This window comes from Micropterus salmoides, unplaced genomic scaffold, assembly GCF_014851395.1.
Source record: "Micropterus salmoides isolate LMB-PRFRI ecotype aquatic unplaced genomic scaffold, ASM1485139v1 Ms_hic_scaffold_13, whole genome shotgun sequence".
Classification (NCBI taxonomy): domain Eukaryota; kingdom Metazoa; phylum Chordata; class Actinopteri; order Centrarchiformes; family Centrarchidae; genus Micropterus; species Micropterus salmoides.
In genome coordinates this window covers 12,683,798-12,700,279 of record NW_024040374.1, presented here as the reverse complement: position 1 = coordinate 12,700,279, position 16,482 = coordinate 12,683,798, and the positions used below count along the sequence as shown (strand labels likewise).

At 39.8% G+C, this 16,482-nt stretch overlaps 1 protein-coding gene across 18 annotated transcripts in view; it reads right to left on the bottom strand.

The window, feature by feature from the left end:
* Positions 1–6,282: 6,282 nt before the first annotated feature.
* The window catches only part of ptprsa (protein tyrosine phosphatase receptor type Sa), a 242,735-nt gene continuing 232,535 nt past the window's right edge, over positions 6,283–16,482 (bottom strand). For all 18 annotated transcript variants that reach the window (XM_038715594.1, XM_038715593.1, XM_038715601.1 and 15 more), the window contains 3 exons: positions 14,340–14,494; positions 10,856–10,991; positions 6,283–10,540 (listed from right to left, as the gene is read on the bottom strand). In XM_038715594.1, coding sequence (XP_038571522.1) covers positions 10,472–10,540; positions 10,856–10,991; positions 14,340–14,494 — 360 coding nt within the window. In that variant the 3' untranslated portion in view covers positions 6,283–10,471. The remainder of the gene's footprint in view (positions 10,541–10,855; positions 10,992–14,339; positions 14,495–16,482) is intronic.

Here is a 16,482-nt window from a genome sequence, read left to right as displayed (position 1 = left end):
TCATCAGTGACATGACAATTCAGAGTTATTGGCTATGTTACCCTTAAATTAGGAGCCTGGTGGTAGAGGAGCCCATCCAAACTATAAAGATTAAATACACTAATGCTGCTGTCGTTTTAATATAACTTTGTAGGCCCACTGGAGAACTGTTCATTATGTGCCCCTCAAATTATCCCATACTCTCACAGCTCAACAGTCCACAATGAGGAAGTCCACATGGTCATTGAAACAGAGGAGATTAAGTGATTTTAGTGTGAGCCCCCCTCACATGAAACTTGGCCACATTGTGCTCTCCCTATCTTGCAGTGTCTTAAAAAGGCCTAGTGTATTTAAAAATATCAGCCAACACAAATAACTAAAAATAAGGCAGACAGCTCAGAGCTCACGCAAATATACTGTGTGAATTTAATGACATCAATCAATTATTTTATAGTCACCAAAGTAATTCATTTGTGGAGTTCAAGATTATCATGACTGCAAGAACTGAGCCATAAAAAGTAATAAGTAATAATCCATAGCTTTTCTTGACGAATACAACCTGTTTCCATATAGCTACTCCCCAGCATGCTACACCTTCTTGAAGATGCAGTGGACCAGCTGGAACACTAGGGGAAGGGAGATGTCTTTTCTTTGTATTACCTTATCCTCATCACACATTTGCATGGCCCATATGTGCAATCAAGTTTTCTCACAGGCTGTCTGAAGGCAGACAGACATTGTTACACCGGAGGACACATGCACCTCTTAGGTCTCATGTCGGTGGCCCATCCACTTTATGTTAAAACCCATAACCCCAGTCAGAGGAAGCATGCAGAATGGTAGCTTAGTTCATTACCATAAACCCATAAAGACGACATAAAAAACACAGGGAGAGTGCTCTCTTTGATACGTGGTGATCTTAAGTGGATGCAGTGGTTAGTGAACGCCCTCTTTTTACTGGGCTCATATTTGCGGTTTCGGGCAGGGATGGCTGACTGAGTATTATGCTAATTTCAGTGCGTGGATCCACTAGGATGAGCGGTCGAACACGAAGAGCCCTTTTAGAGGGCTCCGCCTTTGTTAGTAAAACTAGAATTCAAATATATTATCATCTTTTTTCAGCCAATTTCTCAGCTTCTCACTCTGCTGGAATGTGATTTAATTGTGCTCAAATAGACATGTTTACAGGGAGGCTTTAATAGTTCCACTGCTGATGGTTTCATGTATCCTTAATCATTACTGTAAAATTCACTTGAGAGCATCACAGAGAAGATAGCTTTATAGGGTTTTATTCTCTGCCATCATTCTTATGCTCTGTTTCCCATTACAGAACCATTATCCCCACAGTACTGAGCTATTTTGTGATGAACGAAGTGTTTTAGCTGACATTTGAGACCAAAGTCCAAATGAGTTTTTTGAAGCAGCTGTAGAAGACTTTTCTGTTCGAGTACAAAGTTTACTGCTCTTGCTGTTTGTAGGCCATAAATAGGGAATAGCTGTTTCTAAATCCAAGTCAAGTCATCATCTAACAGTAGTCCTTACCAGAGACATTCCTTGTCCTTGTATGGGCATACACAGAAAAAAAACTTAACAAGAAGGACGTGGCTTTCTTCTCAGCCACAGCCAAAAATGTCATCCCTTACTACACTGGATCAGACACTTCACCTAGGAATGCTTTGAGAAGCAAACATTGCCACCTGAAATATTGCCTTGGGTAGGAATTGTGACACCAATACTGCAAAACAGATGGAATTTAAATCTGAATACAAAATGAGTTAATACTTGAAAAATAAAACTACAAAACTAAAACGAATAAAAGTCTACACTCAGACATATAGAATGGCCACAGGCAAACAAAGGCTTTTTAACTTATCATTAGCTTTATTGTATGTATGCAATAAATAACCAATAAGGGCCACAATAACAAGCAGTAGGTTTACACAAATTTTTCAAATCAGCAATGGCCACTGGTGGAAATTCTTCATTCACAGGTAGTGATGATTCAGAAGTCCTTCAAGCAAAATGTTTGTTTATAGGTGGCCATAAAGAAAAACAACAAACTATAGGCATTTTGCTGATCTGGCAACCACATTGGTAGGATGAAGAGACAGCAGACTAGTTCTTTTCACATAAGTAAATAACTATTTTTAAAACAAAAAAGTAGTAGTGTGGATGTAATTTAATACTGCACTTGCACAATGTAGAAAAATAGGCTGAGATATCCTGACTTTGCACCACTACGTCAAGCTCCAAAAAGGCTGAATCTTACATTTACCTTAATCTAACTGAATCATCTTTTATTAGACTAGTCCATTAGTCCATCCCATATTTGGTGAGATATTTCACCCCATTCCAGCTCTGGATCAATCAATTAGCATAGCTGTAGAAGCGTAGGATTATCAGTGTAGAGTGAGGACAAAATAGTAATGGTGGATGAGAGAAGGACAAAGTCAGTGAAACGAGTAAGAGAGAGGAACTCCAACAGGAACCCGTTTTGATAGCAGCAATCAGTCAGTGGTATAGAGCTCTGGCTGGAAATAGAGACACAGAAAGGATGGAGGCACCATAAAACAGATTGTGGGAAATAACAGCACAAGGGCATAAACACAGGAGCCATGTCACAGCACAGTTTTAAAATATACTGCTGACAGATGCTGGTAGTCCACAGCAGGTGGAAGACGTGCAGCACTCAACATACTTCTCAGAACAATGTTGTACAGTGACACTTCTTTTGTTTTGGTCCAGCCTAAGTATCTTCACTGTGGTTACCAAAATAAAATCTGGTGACATACCATATAACGTCCTGCAGATGGCAGCAAAGCCTTTTGAGGAAACAGGCCCCAGTTTTCTTCAGGAGGGGAAGAATAAAGCGAAAATACAAATTTAGACAGGACAGATTTGAAGTGCAAGGTTACTAATCTATCTATCTATCTATCTATCTCCCCCCCCCCTCTCTCTCTGTCTCTGTCTCTCTCTCTCTCTCTCTCTCTCCCCATCTATCTGTCTGTCTGTCTGTCTGTCTGTCTACCTGCCGGTCTGCTTGTCTTTGTCCGTCAATGTCATATCAGTGTGTCTTCACCCTGTGCTCCAGTCATGATAGTGACATTCAGTGATCATGATTTGACAAGTAGCTTAGAATACCCTGACGTAAGAACAGATTCTGCTGCCTCTACATTTTATTTATTATTGCTCCTTGGCTGCTCATTTACATTATCAAGATGTCAAAGAGCTGCTTCCTCTGTGAATCTGTAGGCATGTGGCAAGGTACCCCTCTGACACCTTTACTATTCTGGCTGGAGTTCAAATGTCGGTAAATCACTTATTACAAAAGGTGGTCATAAACACCTAATGGTTTGTCATGAATATTTTAGAGCCCTGAATATCACACAGAAATGACCTCTGGAAAACCACAACCTTAACAAGGCACATCTCAGACAGATAACCTCCACAGCCGGAGCAACATGGGGCCCCCTTTTTCTGTTTTTTTTGGCTTTTTTGTGGCATGATTGGATTGTCAATTGCAAGAAAAAGAGCTTGGCCATGGAACTGTGGATAATCCAATTTATCGCTTTGCCATTTATTACAAATTTCTGTGGCTTTTGGGTCCACTGTCACATCGATTCGTTGATTGCTTGCTTAGCTGGGTCCTAATGAGCTGCTGTCTGAATCACTGCATAATCACCGCCCTAATTCACTTCCTCGCCTGCCCTCACACTCGGTCTGTTGGCTCGCCACTATTAGAAAAGAATGGACTGAAACACAGCCCTCTGAGCAGACAATTAGTTACAACATCCTTGAAACGGGGTGTCATTCTGCGTATATTAGCCTTTAATAAATGACAATCATCTCACGGCTTAGCAGAAAGTTGTCACAGATTGCTTTTTCAGGTGACAAGGAACTCGTTGGCACATCATCTGCAGCTGACATATTTGTGAATTAAACAGTCATGAACAATGAGTGTCAGTTTTTGAGGACTTGAACTGTTAGGATGGTTCACCAAACCACCACTACACTCACTGACCACTTTATTAGGTACACCTCACTAGTGTGGGCCCCCTTTTGCCTCCAGGACTTCTTAATTCTTCATGGAATACTTTCAACAAGCTGTTGGAAACATTCATCGGAGACTTTGGTCCATGTTGATATGATAGCATCACACTGCTGCTGTAGATTTGTAGGCCTCACATCTTTGATGCAAATCTCCCATTCCACCACATCCCGAAGGTGTTCTTTTGGTTTGAGATTTGTTGACTGTGGAGGCCATTGGAGTACAGTGAACTCATTGTCATGTTCAAGAAACCAGTTTGAGATGTCTTGAGCTTTGTGACATGGTGCATTATCCTGCTGGAAGTAGCCATTGGAGATGGGTACACTGTGGTCATTAAGGGATGGACATGGTCAGCAACAATACTCAGGTAGGCTGTCGCTTTGAAACGATTCTCAATTGGTATTCAAGGGCCTAAAGTGTGCCAAGAAAATATCCCCTACCATAAAACCACCAGCAGCAGCCTGAACCATTGATACAAGGCAGGATGGATCCATGGTTTCATGTTGTTTACGCCAAATTCTGACCCTACCAACGTTGCAGCTGAAATCAATACTCATCAGACCAGGCAACATTTTTCCAATCTTCTATTGTTCAGTTTTAGAGATCCTGTGTGAATTGTAGCTTCAGTTTCCTGTTCTTAGCTGATAGGAGTTGCACCGCTGTGGTCTTCTGCTGCTGTAGCCCATCTACTTCAAGATTTGACGTGTTGCGCGCTCGGAGATGGTATTCTGCATACCTTCGTTGTAACGAGGGGTTATTTGAGTTACTGTTGCCTTTCTGTCATCTCAAATCAGTCTGCCCATTCTCCTCTGAACTCTGACATCAACAAGGCTTTTTGGTCCACACAACTGCCACTCACTGGATATTTTCTCCTTTTGAGCCATTCTCTGTAAACCCTAGAGATGGTTGTGCGTGAAAATCTCAGTAGATCAGCAGTTTCTGAAATACTCAGACCAGCCCATCTGGCACCAACAACCATGCCACGTCACTATAAAGTCACTTAAATCCCCTTTCTTCCCCATTCTGACGCTCGGTTTGAACTTCAGCAAGTTGTCTTGGCTACATCTACAATCCTAAATGCATTGAGTTGCTTGTGTTGCTTGTTAACACAAATTAACTATTTGTGTTAACAAGCAATTGAACAGGTGTGCCTAATAAAGTGGCTGGTATGTGTAGATTCTTTAGTTTAAATGTTTACAAATGAAGCTAGGGTAACAGACCTACAATTACTGTTAAAATGTTTTCTACATGGGGTACCAGTGAAATAATCACTGGGTAGTTAATTGGTAGTTACAAGAGAAAAAGTACAGGAAATAAGTAATTAAGTGCCAACTAATTTGCACTTGAGGTGTACCTAGAAAGAAATACACTGTAAGTAGTATTTTAAATGAAAGCCTGCATACCCAGTACATATTTTACATTGCATTGAAAAAGTAGAAAACGAGACATTTTACTGCCTGTATACCCTATAAGTACACTATAATACACATATTCTCAAACATTGTTGTCTTAATCATGACTAAAACATAATGCCCATTACCTCATGCATGCTTTTCAAAAAGAATCTAAAAACATAGAGCATGTTTACATTTAATTCCCTCTAAGTCCCTCTTAAACACTAAATTGTTACCCCCATACTCCTTAACCTCTTTCTTTCCCCCTGTACTTACATGTTTGTCTTGGTATAGGTACACTGAAAGTATTTTATTGATACCCCATAGCTATATACTAAATAACTGTAATTTGCAGGCTGTAATCTAAAACTAGTGCTAGGCAAATACAATAAGGTTTGGTACCAATATTTTCCTTTCATTTGCAGACATTGTTCTTCCTGGTTATCAGATATATGAAGAGCCTCACTTGAGGATAGACGGGAGAGCAAATACCACCAGGTGAAGGTTTACCTCTGCACCAATGTCTGCCTGTCTGGGTGGCATTTATCAAGCTTGAAGAGGGGGCTTAAGGACACTTCGGGGTATATTTGTAAAGAGGCTGGCGGATAAATATAGGAGGAAGCTAATCAAGCCATCTATCAACAAAATGGTGCTTCATTACTTGTCCTGTGAGATTTTTCAATACATGTCCCAGTGTGGTGAATGCAATAAGTAAGTGCAGGTGCAATTTTATGTATAGTAGTATAAATCTCTTCTCAGCTACTTGCATACTAAACACAACAGGAAAAAGGTAGGCGGACAATCAGACATGAATCACACCATCACATATTATACTGTATCAGCAAAAAAACAACAACAAAATCGTTTTCAGACAACATTTCTTTAATACAAAGTCAACATATCTACATACACAGTGGCTTTAAACCAATTATTGTTTCAGTTAGAAGTAACAGTTTGAAAGTGATAGCACTTGGCCCTCTTACAAAGGAAAAACTATTTTGCTGAGTTAGGGTTATTTTTCATTTTGTCGGTACGTACTGTATATGTTCTATTCTTTTAGATGTCATTTTTTGTTAGTGTTGTTTTTTGTTAGTCCCCCCCCAAATATTCTGCGACATATTCCAGTAAATTTGGCGTCTGTATTCAAAAGTCTAACATCTTTACATGAAGTCAAAAGAGTAACACATTGCACAAGCTTCCAAAGAACTCCACCGTTTCAGTTTTGGCATGGGCCCATTTTACCAGACTTTTTAAATTCCGAAAGAAAGTTCAGGATTTGAGTTCATTATGAAACATCGCATGGTTCCCACTGTTCAGAAATGACATGCTGGAAATGTGAATTTGCAGCAAGTTTTTGGTTGTCTTGATCTTCCCTTGGTTGCATCGCACTGCTCTCTGTTTCATTGAGTCCTGATTTCTTTCTGCATCCCAGAGCGAAACATGGCTGAACAAAAACACAGAGTATGGTTCTATACAACGCACCAGGGGGAAAATAAATCAACATTGTTTTGTGTTGTTGCAACTGAACTATGTATGGCCTTTAGCATAGCTGTATTTGTCCATCATGTTATGCCGTATTTATGGATAACACCATAGCATTTTAGGACAGCTGGGGACCTTGTGGGCATTTGCGGGAAACTTTTAAAGAATTAACATCAACTATGGGTGCCATTGTTACAAATTAAGAATCTACAATTCCTCTCTAATTTCTTTTCTTTTTAAAGGTCTAATTAATTAATAAGAATTGAACATATTCTAGTTGCTTTAGTTCCATGGTGTGAAAGAGAAGTTTTTGTATATAGTTAGAACAAGAATGTAAAGGATCTTGAATTGATGGTTGATTACCAATTCAAATGGTCAGTTGGTAGAGTGGCCTAACTTCCCATCATCAGCTAAATTATACTAGCAGATCGCTGATGCTGACTTCACGCCCTCATTGAGGCTATAGGAGTGAGAACAAGAACTGGCTTGTTTCCCAGTTTAACTGCTAGCAGGGGAAATTAAAGGCAGAAAAAAAGCGAGTGGTAATTAAAGACCAGGGAGCAGGGTTGGAGAAAGAACATTTCAGAAGGAGAGAAAACAGGCTTTACAAACACCAGGAAGTCGGATATGAGCAGAAACTTGATCTTTGTAATTCTGAATCTGTCCCCACTTAAAGTATGAGATCTTGAGGGTCAAATGATACAAATACATATAATCTATATATTTGTTTATTTACAGGTATATTCTAGATCATGGTGGATATCTAACAAAATGAATGACTACATTATATCTGAAAATAATAAAAGTAAAAAAAGAGAAAGAACTTGAGGGTCATAGTTGGACAAGATCATACAAGGTACAGTTTGTCAACTTGGGCTGACATAGATAACAAAAAAGTTCAGTTATGAAATTTTTGATTAGATATTTTGTAGACCAGTTCATTTTTCAAATGCTCAAAATATTAATCAAAAGAATACTAATGTCTAAAAGTTAATGATAATAAGAATCTTAATGTTTAAAAATGGCATCTCCTCATCGGCACAGGACCTACCCAGGGGTAGAAGTTAAATTGGTGAGTGGAGGCAGAGGACTCAGGCAAAGTGCTGACATCATCTCTGCTTTTTCTTAAGAAACACACAATGTTTCTTAGATTATAGAAACGAAACACACAAACAAAAAGAAACAAAAAGTCATCATATTTTCAAACATGAGCACTGGCTGGTATAAAAAAAAATAAAGATGATGAGGAGAAAAATTGATTTAATACTAAGTGTTTGGATATATCTTTATATTCTGCATTTAAATATATATGCATGTGTGAGTGTGCAGTATACATATATAAAAATACATATATGCACACATACACACAGACATGTTATACTTAACATTTTCTACAGTGAAAAAATAGAATGTCTTTAAACGTAATATGAACAAATAAGCATTTCTCTTTTCCTGCTAATTTTTAAAAAATGCGATACAACATCTCTGTTAAAAAACTAAACCAAAAAGAAAATAAAAAGTCAACTATGTCATGTAAAATAAATCGTTGTAATACAACATTAATGTTTTCATAATGTTACAATAACAATAAGGCTTTTTTGGAAATAAGAAAAGATTACACACAGTTCTGTCCATCGCTCTGTTTTTTTGTGCACACTCGTCAGAAACCTTCACAGAATCCGTACACTCATCTGTACCAAAGCACTGATCTCAAAATGAAAACCTGGTGATTTCAAAAGCTTGATTTTTTCTTATCAGACACATATACATTAATGCGTCAAATCCAACCTGCAGTTGTTTTTGGAGTAGTTGTTTCAAGTTTCTTTTGTTTGTTTTTTTTTTTTTAGGGATGTGCAAGTAACTTGTACCGAAGAATTTCATTATCACATCATGGCGTTGAGATCCAACATGGCTGCCTGGTCTGGCTGTGGCACCCACAGAGACATCATCTATAAAACTGAGGACAAAAACCAAAGCAACTACTTTGTTTATCCACCTGTTACCAAACACACATACAGTGGAACTAAAGGCCAATTTTTCAACCACATGAACATACAGCTTTGAAATTGCAACAGGCCTTTGCCACTCTTGAGTCTTGTACAATGAAATAGATGATTATAGAGAAGGCTGGAGAAGAAAAAAAAGGAGAGGTGGAAAAAAACGGTGTAATGTGGATGCGCTTTCAGTCATGCCCGCCTGGATGCGAGTGGTTAGCAGAGCTGGCATCTTTTGTTCGTCAGTTTCCTCTCCCTCAAGAGTCACACGTACAGCATACACGAGATAAGCAGCATGTTTGGTTTTGACAGAAAATAAAAAGAAAAAAAGATAATTCCTCAAAGGACAAACAAGTTCGAAACAATGATGATGAGCGTTGGTCACTGTACACAAAGAAAGCCCCAACTTTACGGCAATCCTGGTTTGGTTGTTCCATTTGTTCCTCTTCTTTGCAATGGTGGATGTTAACACCGAAGCCCCATGATGCAATGGTTCCAAAGTGAGGAGTGATTGTAAAAAATCATGGGACACAGTTGTCATTTCTCCCGCCTTGACCACCTGCAAGACGAGTCAGCTGCAGCTTCTTGCAACAGCGGACGTTTTCCCCGATTTCTCTGGTGACTTTTCAGCATCACTGTGATTGCCTGGCTTGGGAGACTGATTTTACAGAAGTTCACAATTCATGAAACTAACTGATCGTCAGATATGTGTAGCTGCTTTCTTCACGACAACCGCTGACACTGCCTTCTCTAAGCTCTTAGCACTTGAGAACACGCAGTTATGTGATGTATACTTCAATAGTTGAGTGTTTTGCCACACCACACAAATTATGCATATCATTAGTGGAACAGTGTAAAAAAAACAAAACTCAAGGTTTCTTTGATGCCAGATGGTAGTGTTCTCGTGCCATTAATGATTCCACTGTTTCTATTTTTTTTGTCTTACCAGAGTTTGGGGAAAACCATTTCTGTTCACACAGGCAAGAACAATTTGGTCATTTCTCTGGATATCACTCACAAAATGTGTTGATAGAAATACTTTAACCCCCTTTTACACCCAGGCATATCAAAAAAACAAGAAAGTCACCTCGTCTTGGCTACATCCATCTGCCTCTCAATGATTTTCTCTGTTGCCTTCTCCTTCATTATCTGTTGCTTGTTACCGTTGTATCACGAAGATATTTTTGAGAAGAAAAAATGTCCACGAATGTTTACAATGTCCTCCACATTGAAACACTTGAGGTAAGGTAAGCAGTCTGACACTTTGATCGATTCCCGCCCCACAGCCTGAGCCACAGCATCTGGTTCCTCTCCTGACGAGGATTTTCTTCTCTTTTCTGGATGATGGGCAATTTTCCTCACTTCCTCATGAAGGGTCTCTTAGTCGAATTGGAATTATTCTAAACTTGTTGGTTGGGCGTCGTCCTCTAAAAATCTACAATAGGATCCTGGTTTGGTGTGTCTGAATTAGGGATGGTGTTACTGTCGTCTGCTGTTGTTATTTTTTTCAAAGTTTCTATGGCTCAGGAGACTGTTGAGGGGGGCGGCAGGATTCTGGGGGAAGAGATGGCTTTTTACGTTGCATAGTGATCAAAGCTTCCTAAATACTCCAGAGCTGCATGATAGCAGAACTGGTACTCGTCCTGTAGGGAAGAAACACACACATACACAAAAAAATACATCAGAAATAAATCTCACCGGCAGTTTAAATAGTTTGCTATGATAATGAAAGATTAACAATTTCAGACAACTTCTAATAAAAACAAATTAGTATTTATAAGTACATATTATAAATTAGATAACTGGTATTTTAAACCTTAAGTACATTACACAGATATTAAGACACTACATTATATAAAGGCTCTTTAAACAAATTTGTGTTGTTTTTCCTCCAAACTACATTAAACTATAGTACAATTCCTTGCTTATGTTTTTGTGTGTGTGCTTTGACCTCTGACCTCAGTCTGGACCATGGCTGGCCTCTGTGTCCGGAGCATCTTTACTGTCTGAAAGATATCAACCACGCCTTCATAGCGCATTCGCTCCAGGACGATGCTGAGGGTGATGAAGACTCCCGTCCTGCCCACGCCAGCACTAGAAACACATTACGACAAAGTGAATAAACAAGTATGTTATACTATAGCCTTGCATTCACATAGTGGCTGAATGGTGAATCTTAATTTGCACCAAGTAAATATGTGTCTCTCTGTTTTGTCTTGACACTGCCCGAGGTTCTCTAGTCCCTTCCCACATATGTACTTTTTAACTTTATGACTCTACATTCGTTTAACCTAAGACCTGAAAATAACAGGCATCTTTAAATAACTTCAATCCCAAATTTCCTCCAAAATGCGTGCTACATCTACAACAGGAATGTGTTGTAAAGCCAGAAATGGCGGGATAACGGTGACGATGGAAAGGACGCAATCTGCATGTTAGAACTCTGTGATGTGGGACCGAATTCCCGTCAAAGACTAAATGAGCCCTCAAGGACACAAAAAAACATCACGCACACAAACAACCAAACATTTTGTCTCATTAAGCCCAACCCATGTGTCGAAAAAGTCAGCCTGCTGCTGCTGCTCTCCAGAAATACAGTCTGAGTCTTAACTCAGATCCTGAAATACTTGAGAGCTGCCTCTCTAAGCTGCTTTGCTGTGAAATGACTTCCACTTCACCAATGGAACAATAATTGATATGACAACAGATTTATTTGGGCTTCTTCCAGCCTCCGATGCTATTTTGTTGAGGGAATAGTGAAAGCAATGGCTGCTAGCAGACACTTTTGGTTTGTGTGTGTGTCAGTTGGGGACAAAGCTAGACTTGGAACAAAAAATGACTTGTATCATTTGACAATAAATTAAATGATATCAAACACAGTTGTTATTGAGCCTAATCATGTAGAACATACGACCACCCACTGCCAACCCCCCCGCCGAAGTATCGCTCAGCCCACCCAAAGCCTCTTCCTGGGAGTCGGTCACAGCTTGTCACATGGACTCTTAAACTCACTCAGAGCTCCTCTCTCTCTGTCTCTCTCCTTCTCTCCGCCCCCCCTCTCTCCAGGAAGATCGACTCTCTAAATCTGAAGGCTCGCCGAGCCGCTGCAGACTGAGAGGATTTGGTGTCCCCATTCACAGGAAGTAATCAGGCAATTAATGACAAAAAGCATGTGGGTCTATTAGATAGTGGCTGAGGAGGAGCGAGGAGGAGGAAAAAGAAAAGAGCTGGGAGAATGGATGGATGCAGAGGAAGAGAGAGAGAGGGGGGGGGATTAAGAAATAGACAGAGGGATGACATACGGGGAATGCCAGTGACAGAAGACGAAAGAGTAAGTGAAAAGGAAGGCATAAGCTCTCCACTCGGAGATGAAAAGCCTGAAGGAGGAGGGAGGGAGGAAGAGGAGGACAGGGAGGAGCAGGAGGTGGCTATGGTAGTGACAGAAACCAACCAAAGCTTTCTTTACTTTTTTTTTTTCTTAACCACTACTCAAGAGAAACTTCTTTCAAAAATAATCTGCCTTAAAACAAAGTGACACCTACTTTTGAGAAAATGACTTGATAAAAAGTACAAAATTAACTCAAACAATTTAAAAGGACTGCAGGTAAGTTAAGTACCGTATTAACTGGACAAAACTCTAGCGATTTACCACACTACAGGCTGCAGACGTTCTGTGTTAATCCTCTTACGATGCTCCAAAAATCAAATCAAGTTCACTGAGATGTGTCAAGCATGCCAAAACTGAGCATTTGGCAGCTGAATACAACATAGTCATGTGACTCTTGCAGTCCAGTTTAATAGGCTGTGTGCCTTTTCGACCATTACTACAGTCCTGCAATTCCTTCTGTAAGAATGGATCCATTTACTTAGACAGCTCTCTCCACCTTCAATAATGGCCTCATAGAATGGAGGAATAACTCAGTCTTATTGGAGCTTCCCTGACACTCTTACAACTCCCTAGGGGCCATTTGATGGCTGGTGACATCATTGCTTTTTAACACAGGGGAGGTGATGTTATATTTGATGATGTCATGGCGCCTGTGCAATAGAAAATGTGGAGTAAAAGTGAAACAAACTATGTTCCAAAAGAAAACCATTCTGTGTGTTCATACCTTTGTTTGTCAACACAACCACATTCAAATGAACAGTTCAGTTCATGAACATTTGAATAGTTATCCTTTAAGTTTTTTTCTGAATGCCAATCAAACCATGAAAAACCAACTTCTAGACATTTCTTTTTTTCTTCACTAGTCTTGCAGAGCATACAAAAACAGGCCTCTCAAACATGTCCATCGTCTGGCAACAAAAAGTAACAACTCATTCCGATGAACCCCACTCAAGGTCAACCAATGAATTATGTGACTCCCTGTGGGGTCAGGAGTGGGTGTGGCCGATCTCTTTCTTCTTTGTATAGGAAAAGCTGATTGTGGCAACTCTGGGCACCTGGGCTAATTGCCCTGTAGGCTATTTGTAACTCTGTCTTTTAATTCTGCAGGAGGTCGCTGCTGGGCTAAGGACGGACGGACGGACGGACGGACGGACGGACAGACGGACCGACCTACCTCTCTGCTAACTTGCTACCATCTGTTTCCCTCCACAGGTTCCACCTTTGTCTTGGTTTCTGGACATGTTGTTTTAGTTGATAGTTATTATTTATTGCACATTACAACACCCTCACACACATTTTCATGCATCCATCATCCTAACCTGACTGAAACCACTTATATTCATACCCCATACTTGTTCACCTTTACTTTGGCACCAGCCTTAATTTGGTTAATTTTGGTTTAAATAAACATATTTTGTTAACTTCTACCATGGTGTGTCTCCCTTTTGTTATGGCCTTTTGAGCCAGGTCATAACAGTTAGAAGAATTGGGGGTCTTGGTGTTGACCACTACTAAATATTGATTTCTACTGAGTCCAGCATGCCAAGTTAATGATGAAGGTTACCTTGGAAGCTACACCCGAGGTGATGAAAAATGCATCATGGAGCTATCATAAAAACCAAAAAGAATGGCTGTATCATTTCATGTGCCTCCTTTTTGCAAATGCCAAGCCGCATCTCAGCCTTATCAATTATGGAGGAGATGGGCCTGTGGAGGTAGTGTACTGCGGTGGCAAAAAGGAGAGGAGGGATCGTATCTGATGATACCGTTAGAGTTGCACCACAGGAGCTGCTGCGCTGCAAAACAATAACCACCTAAAGAAGTGATTTAATCTCGTCATGATACTTAAGGCCTTATGTCTCTTTCAAGAAGGAAAGCATGTCTTTGGACTGCAGTTTGAGACAAACATCTTGCAGTGCCTGAAAATACTGCATATCATACCCTTCTTTCAAGAAAACCTTTATTATAATATTATGTCTATTATAATAAGTGAAATGTATTTACTGCTGTGCAGTAGAGAAATAATGGTGCAACATGAAGGTGATAACCCTTACCTGCAGTGGACAGAGATTGGTCCATCCTGTCCAAACTGCTCCTTGGTTTTATGCACCTGCCCAATGAAATCAATGAATCCCTCTCCAGATTTGGGCACACCTTGCTCTGGCCAATCAGTAAACTGGAACTGCCTTACTGTCCTGGACTGGCCATCCTGCAAATACAGCGAAAAGAAAGCGAGAATAGAAGATGGAGAATGTAAATCATGTAAAGAAGCAGAGGGGAGAAGGCATCTGTAAAAGCAAGAAGAGGAAATTAACCTCTACCTGGAAAAAACAGGTCAGAGAGGATTCTTTGTTCACGTTTTTTAGAATAATTTAATTGCTTTTAGAGCTTTACGGTCAGATTTCAATCCCACCCAACCAACCCACACTCTTTGGATCCTTCTAAGAACATAATGCAAATACAAACCTTTAAAAATAAAATAGTATTTGGCAATGTTTTTAGTTTTAGTTATACAGCAGAGATAATAAACATAATAAATGTACAATGACGCCACAGAGGGACAGTGTGTCCTCTCCTCTCCCACCCTGTTCCTCTACCTCCAAACCAATTGTCTCTATTTTCTCCCATCGTGTTTTTTTTCAGTGTGTGTGCAAGCTTGCGTGCATGTGGGATGAGTAGGTCCTAGTTAAAGCTAATCAATAGTGTATCTGCCATGACAAGCGTCTTCTCCCAGACACCATGTTGAATAGGATAATCCTGTGGTGCGATCGATAGAGTGACCTGATGGATGAGCAGAGCGATGGAGGTAAGAAGCAAGAACCAAGGACTAACGAAGAGGGAGGTGGGATTGGACGATGAAAATTGAAAACAAAAACACTGACACACCGACAACCCCTGCAAGACAAAATGTCAATCTTAGCATTTTAATCTTATATTGATTTGTATAATCTTGTTTTAGTGGTGCAATTAAATTTTTTTTTTTTTTATCAGGTCACACTAGGTCAAGTGAATGTGCTTTATTTTGAGAGAGCTGATTATATCAAGTCTGAAAACACACAGTCAAAATGTGTGTCCTCATTAACAAAGTTCTTTTCAAGTTGTCTTTGAGAGAATATTTCTCAAGAAAGTGAGGAGAAAGATGCATTTTTGCATTTTGAGACAGGCTGTCCACTTGATTCTAGCAATTAAGACAATGAGGTGTTCATTTCTCCAGTAGTTTCTCACTTCTCTTCTACAACAGACTTCCATTTAGACATGATGTGTCACTTTCACACATTCTCTTCCCATTTGTTCACACTGCAAAGGCATAACTCGATCAATACTCAGTTGGCGAGGAAACTGGAATCTATTTGTCCTTTTTGTTAGCCTGCTATGAGGTGGTGTAGAATTATAAAATAATTTTGTCTAAATTGTGTTACAGAATCAATGTAATATGCAAGAATGTGAACTTACACAGAGGAAGACATATTTTCACATTTGTGAAACAGAATTATGTCGCACAGAAAGCAAATTTTCTGCACTTCTTTGAGTAGCTTGATAGTACTAAACAAATTACATTTATGCACAGAGCTGGTGAATTGTTAGATAGAAAAAAGGTAACAATCTGTGTATGCAATTTTTGTGTAATGGGCCTGCAAGCAACTGTCCACACTGTCACTAATGCTAAGTCATAAAAACACAAGAAACAAAAGAAAGAACTGTATATATTTATGGTGGCATTACATGCTTAGGATGTAACCATACAGCTAAATATTTGGATTAAAGTTACATTTGTCTCCTGAGGTAGATGCTTTGTAGGGTAAAGGTACTGAGGTGCTTTCTATTCTAAATAATTAATCATATAACAGGGGGCGGAGCTAGACTTTCAGCAGTGGGGGCGGAGCTTCATCGTGGGCCCACCTGCTACAAAGTCATATTAACCAAGTTTACATGACCCCACAGAGTCTGTCTGCTTCGCTGCTGCCGGAGCAGCCTTTTTACTAAATTTTTGTGCTTACACCAGAAGTGCTACAGTGCGTCCATAGACTGAGTGCGTCCAGGAAGCTTCCCAGCGTCAAGCAGCACAGCGCAGATAACCAGGCAGGAAGTCAGACACAGAAACGGCAGAGAAACTGTCAATTTTCAAAATAAAATACCCGTTACAGACTTCCGATCGTTTATCAACAACAAACACAGTTAAATCAGACAAAAAAGAAC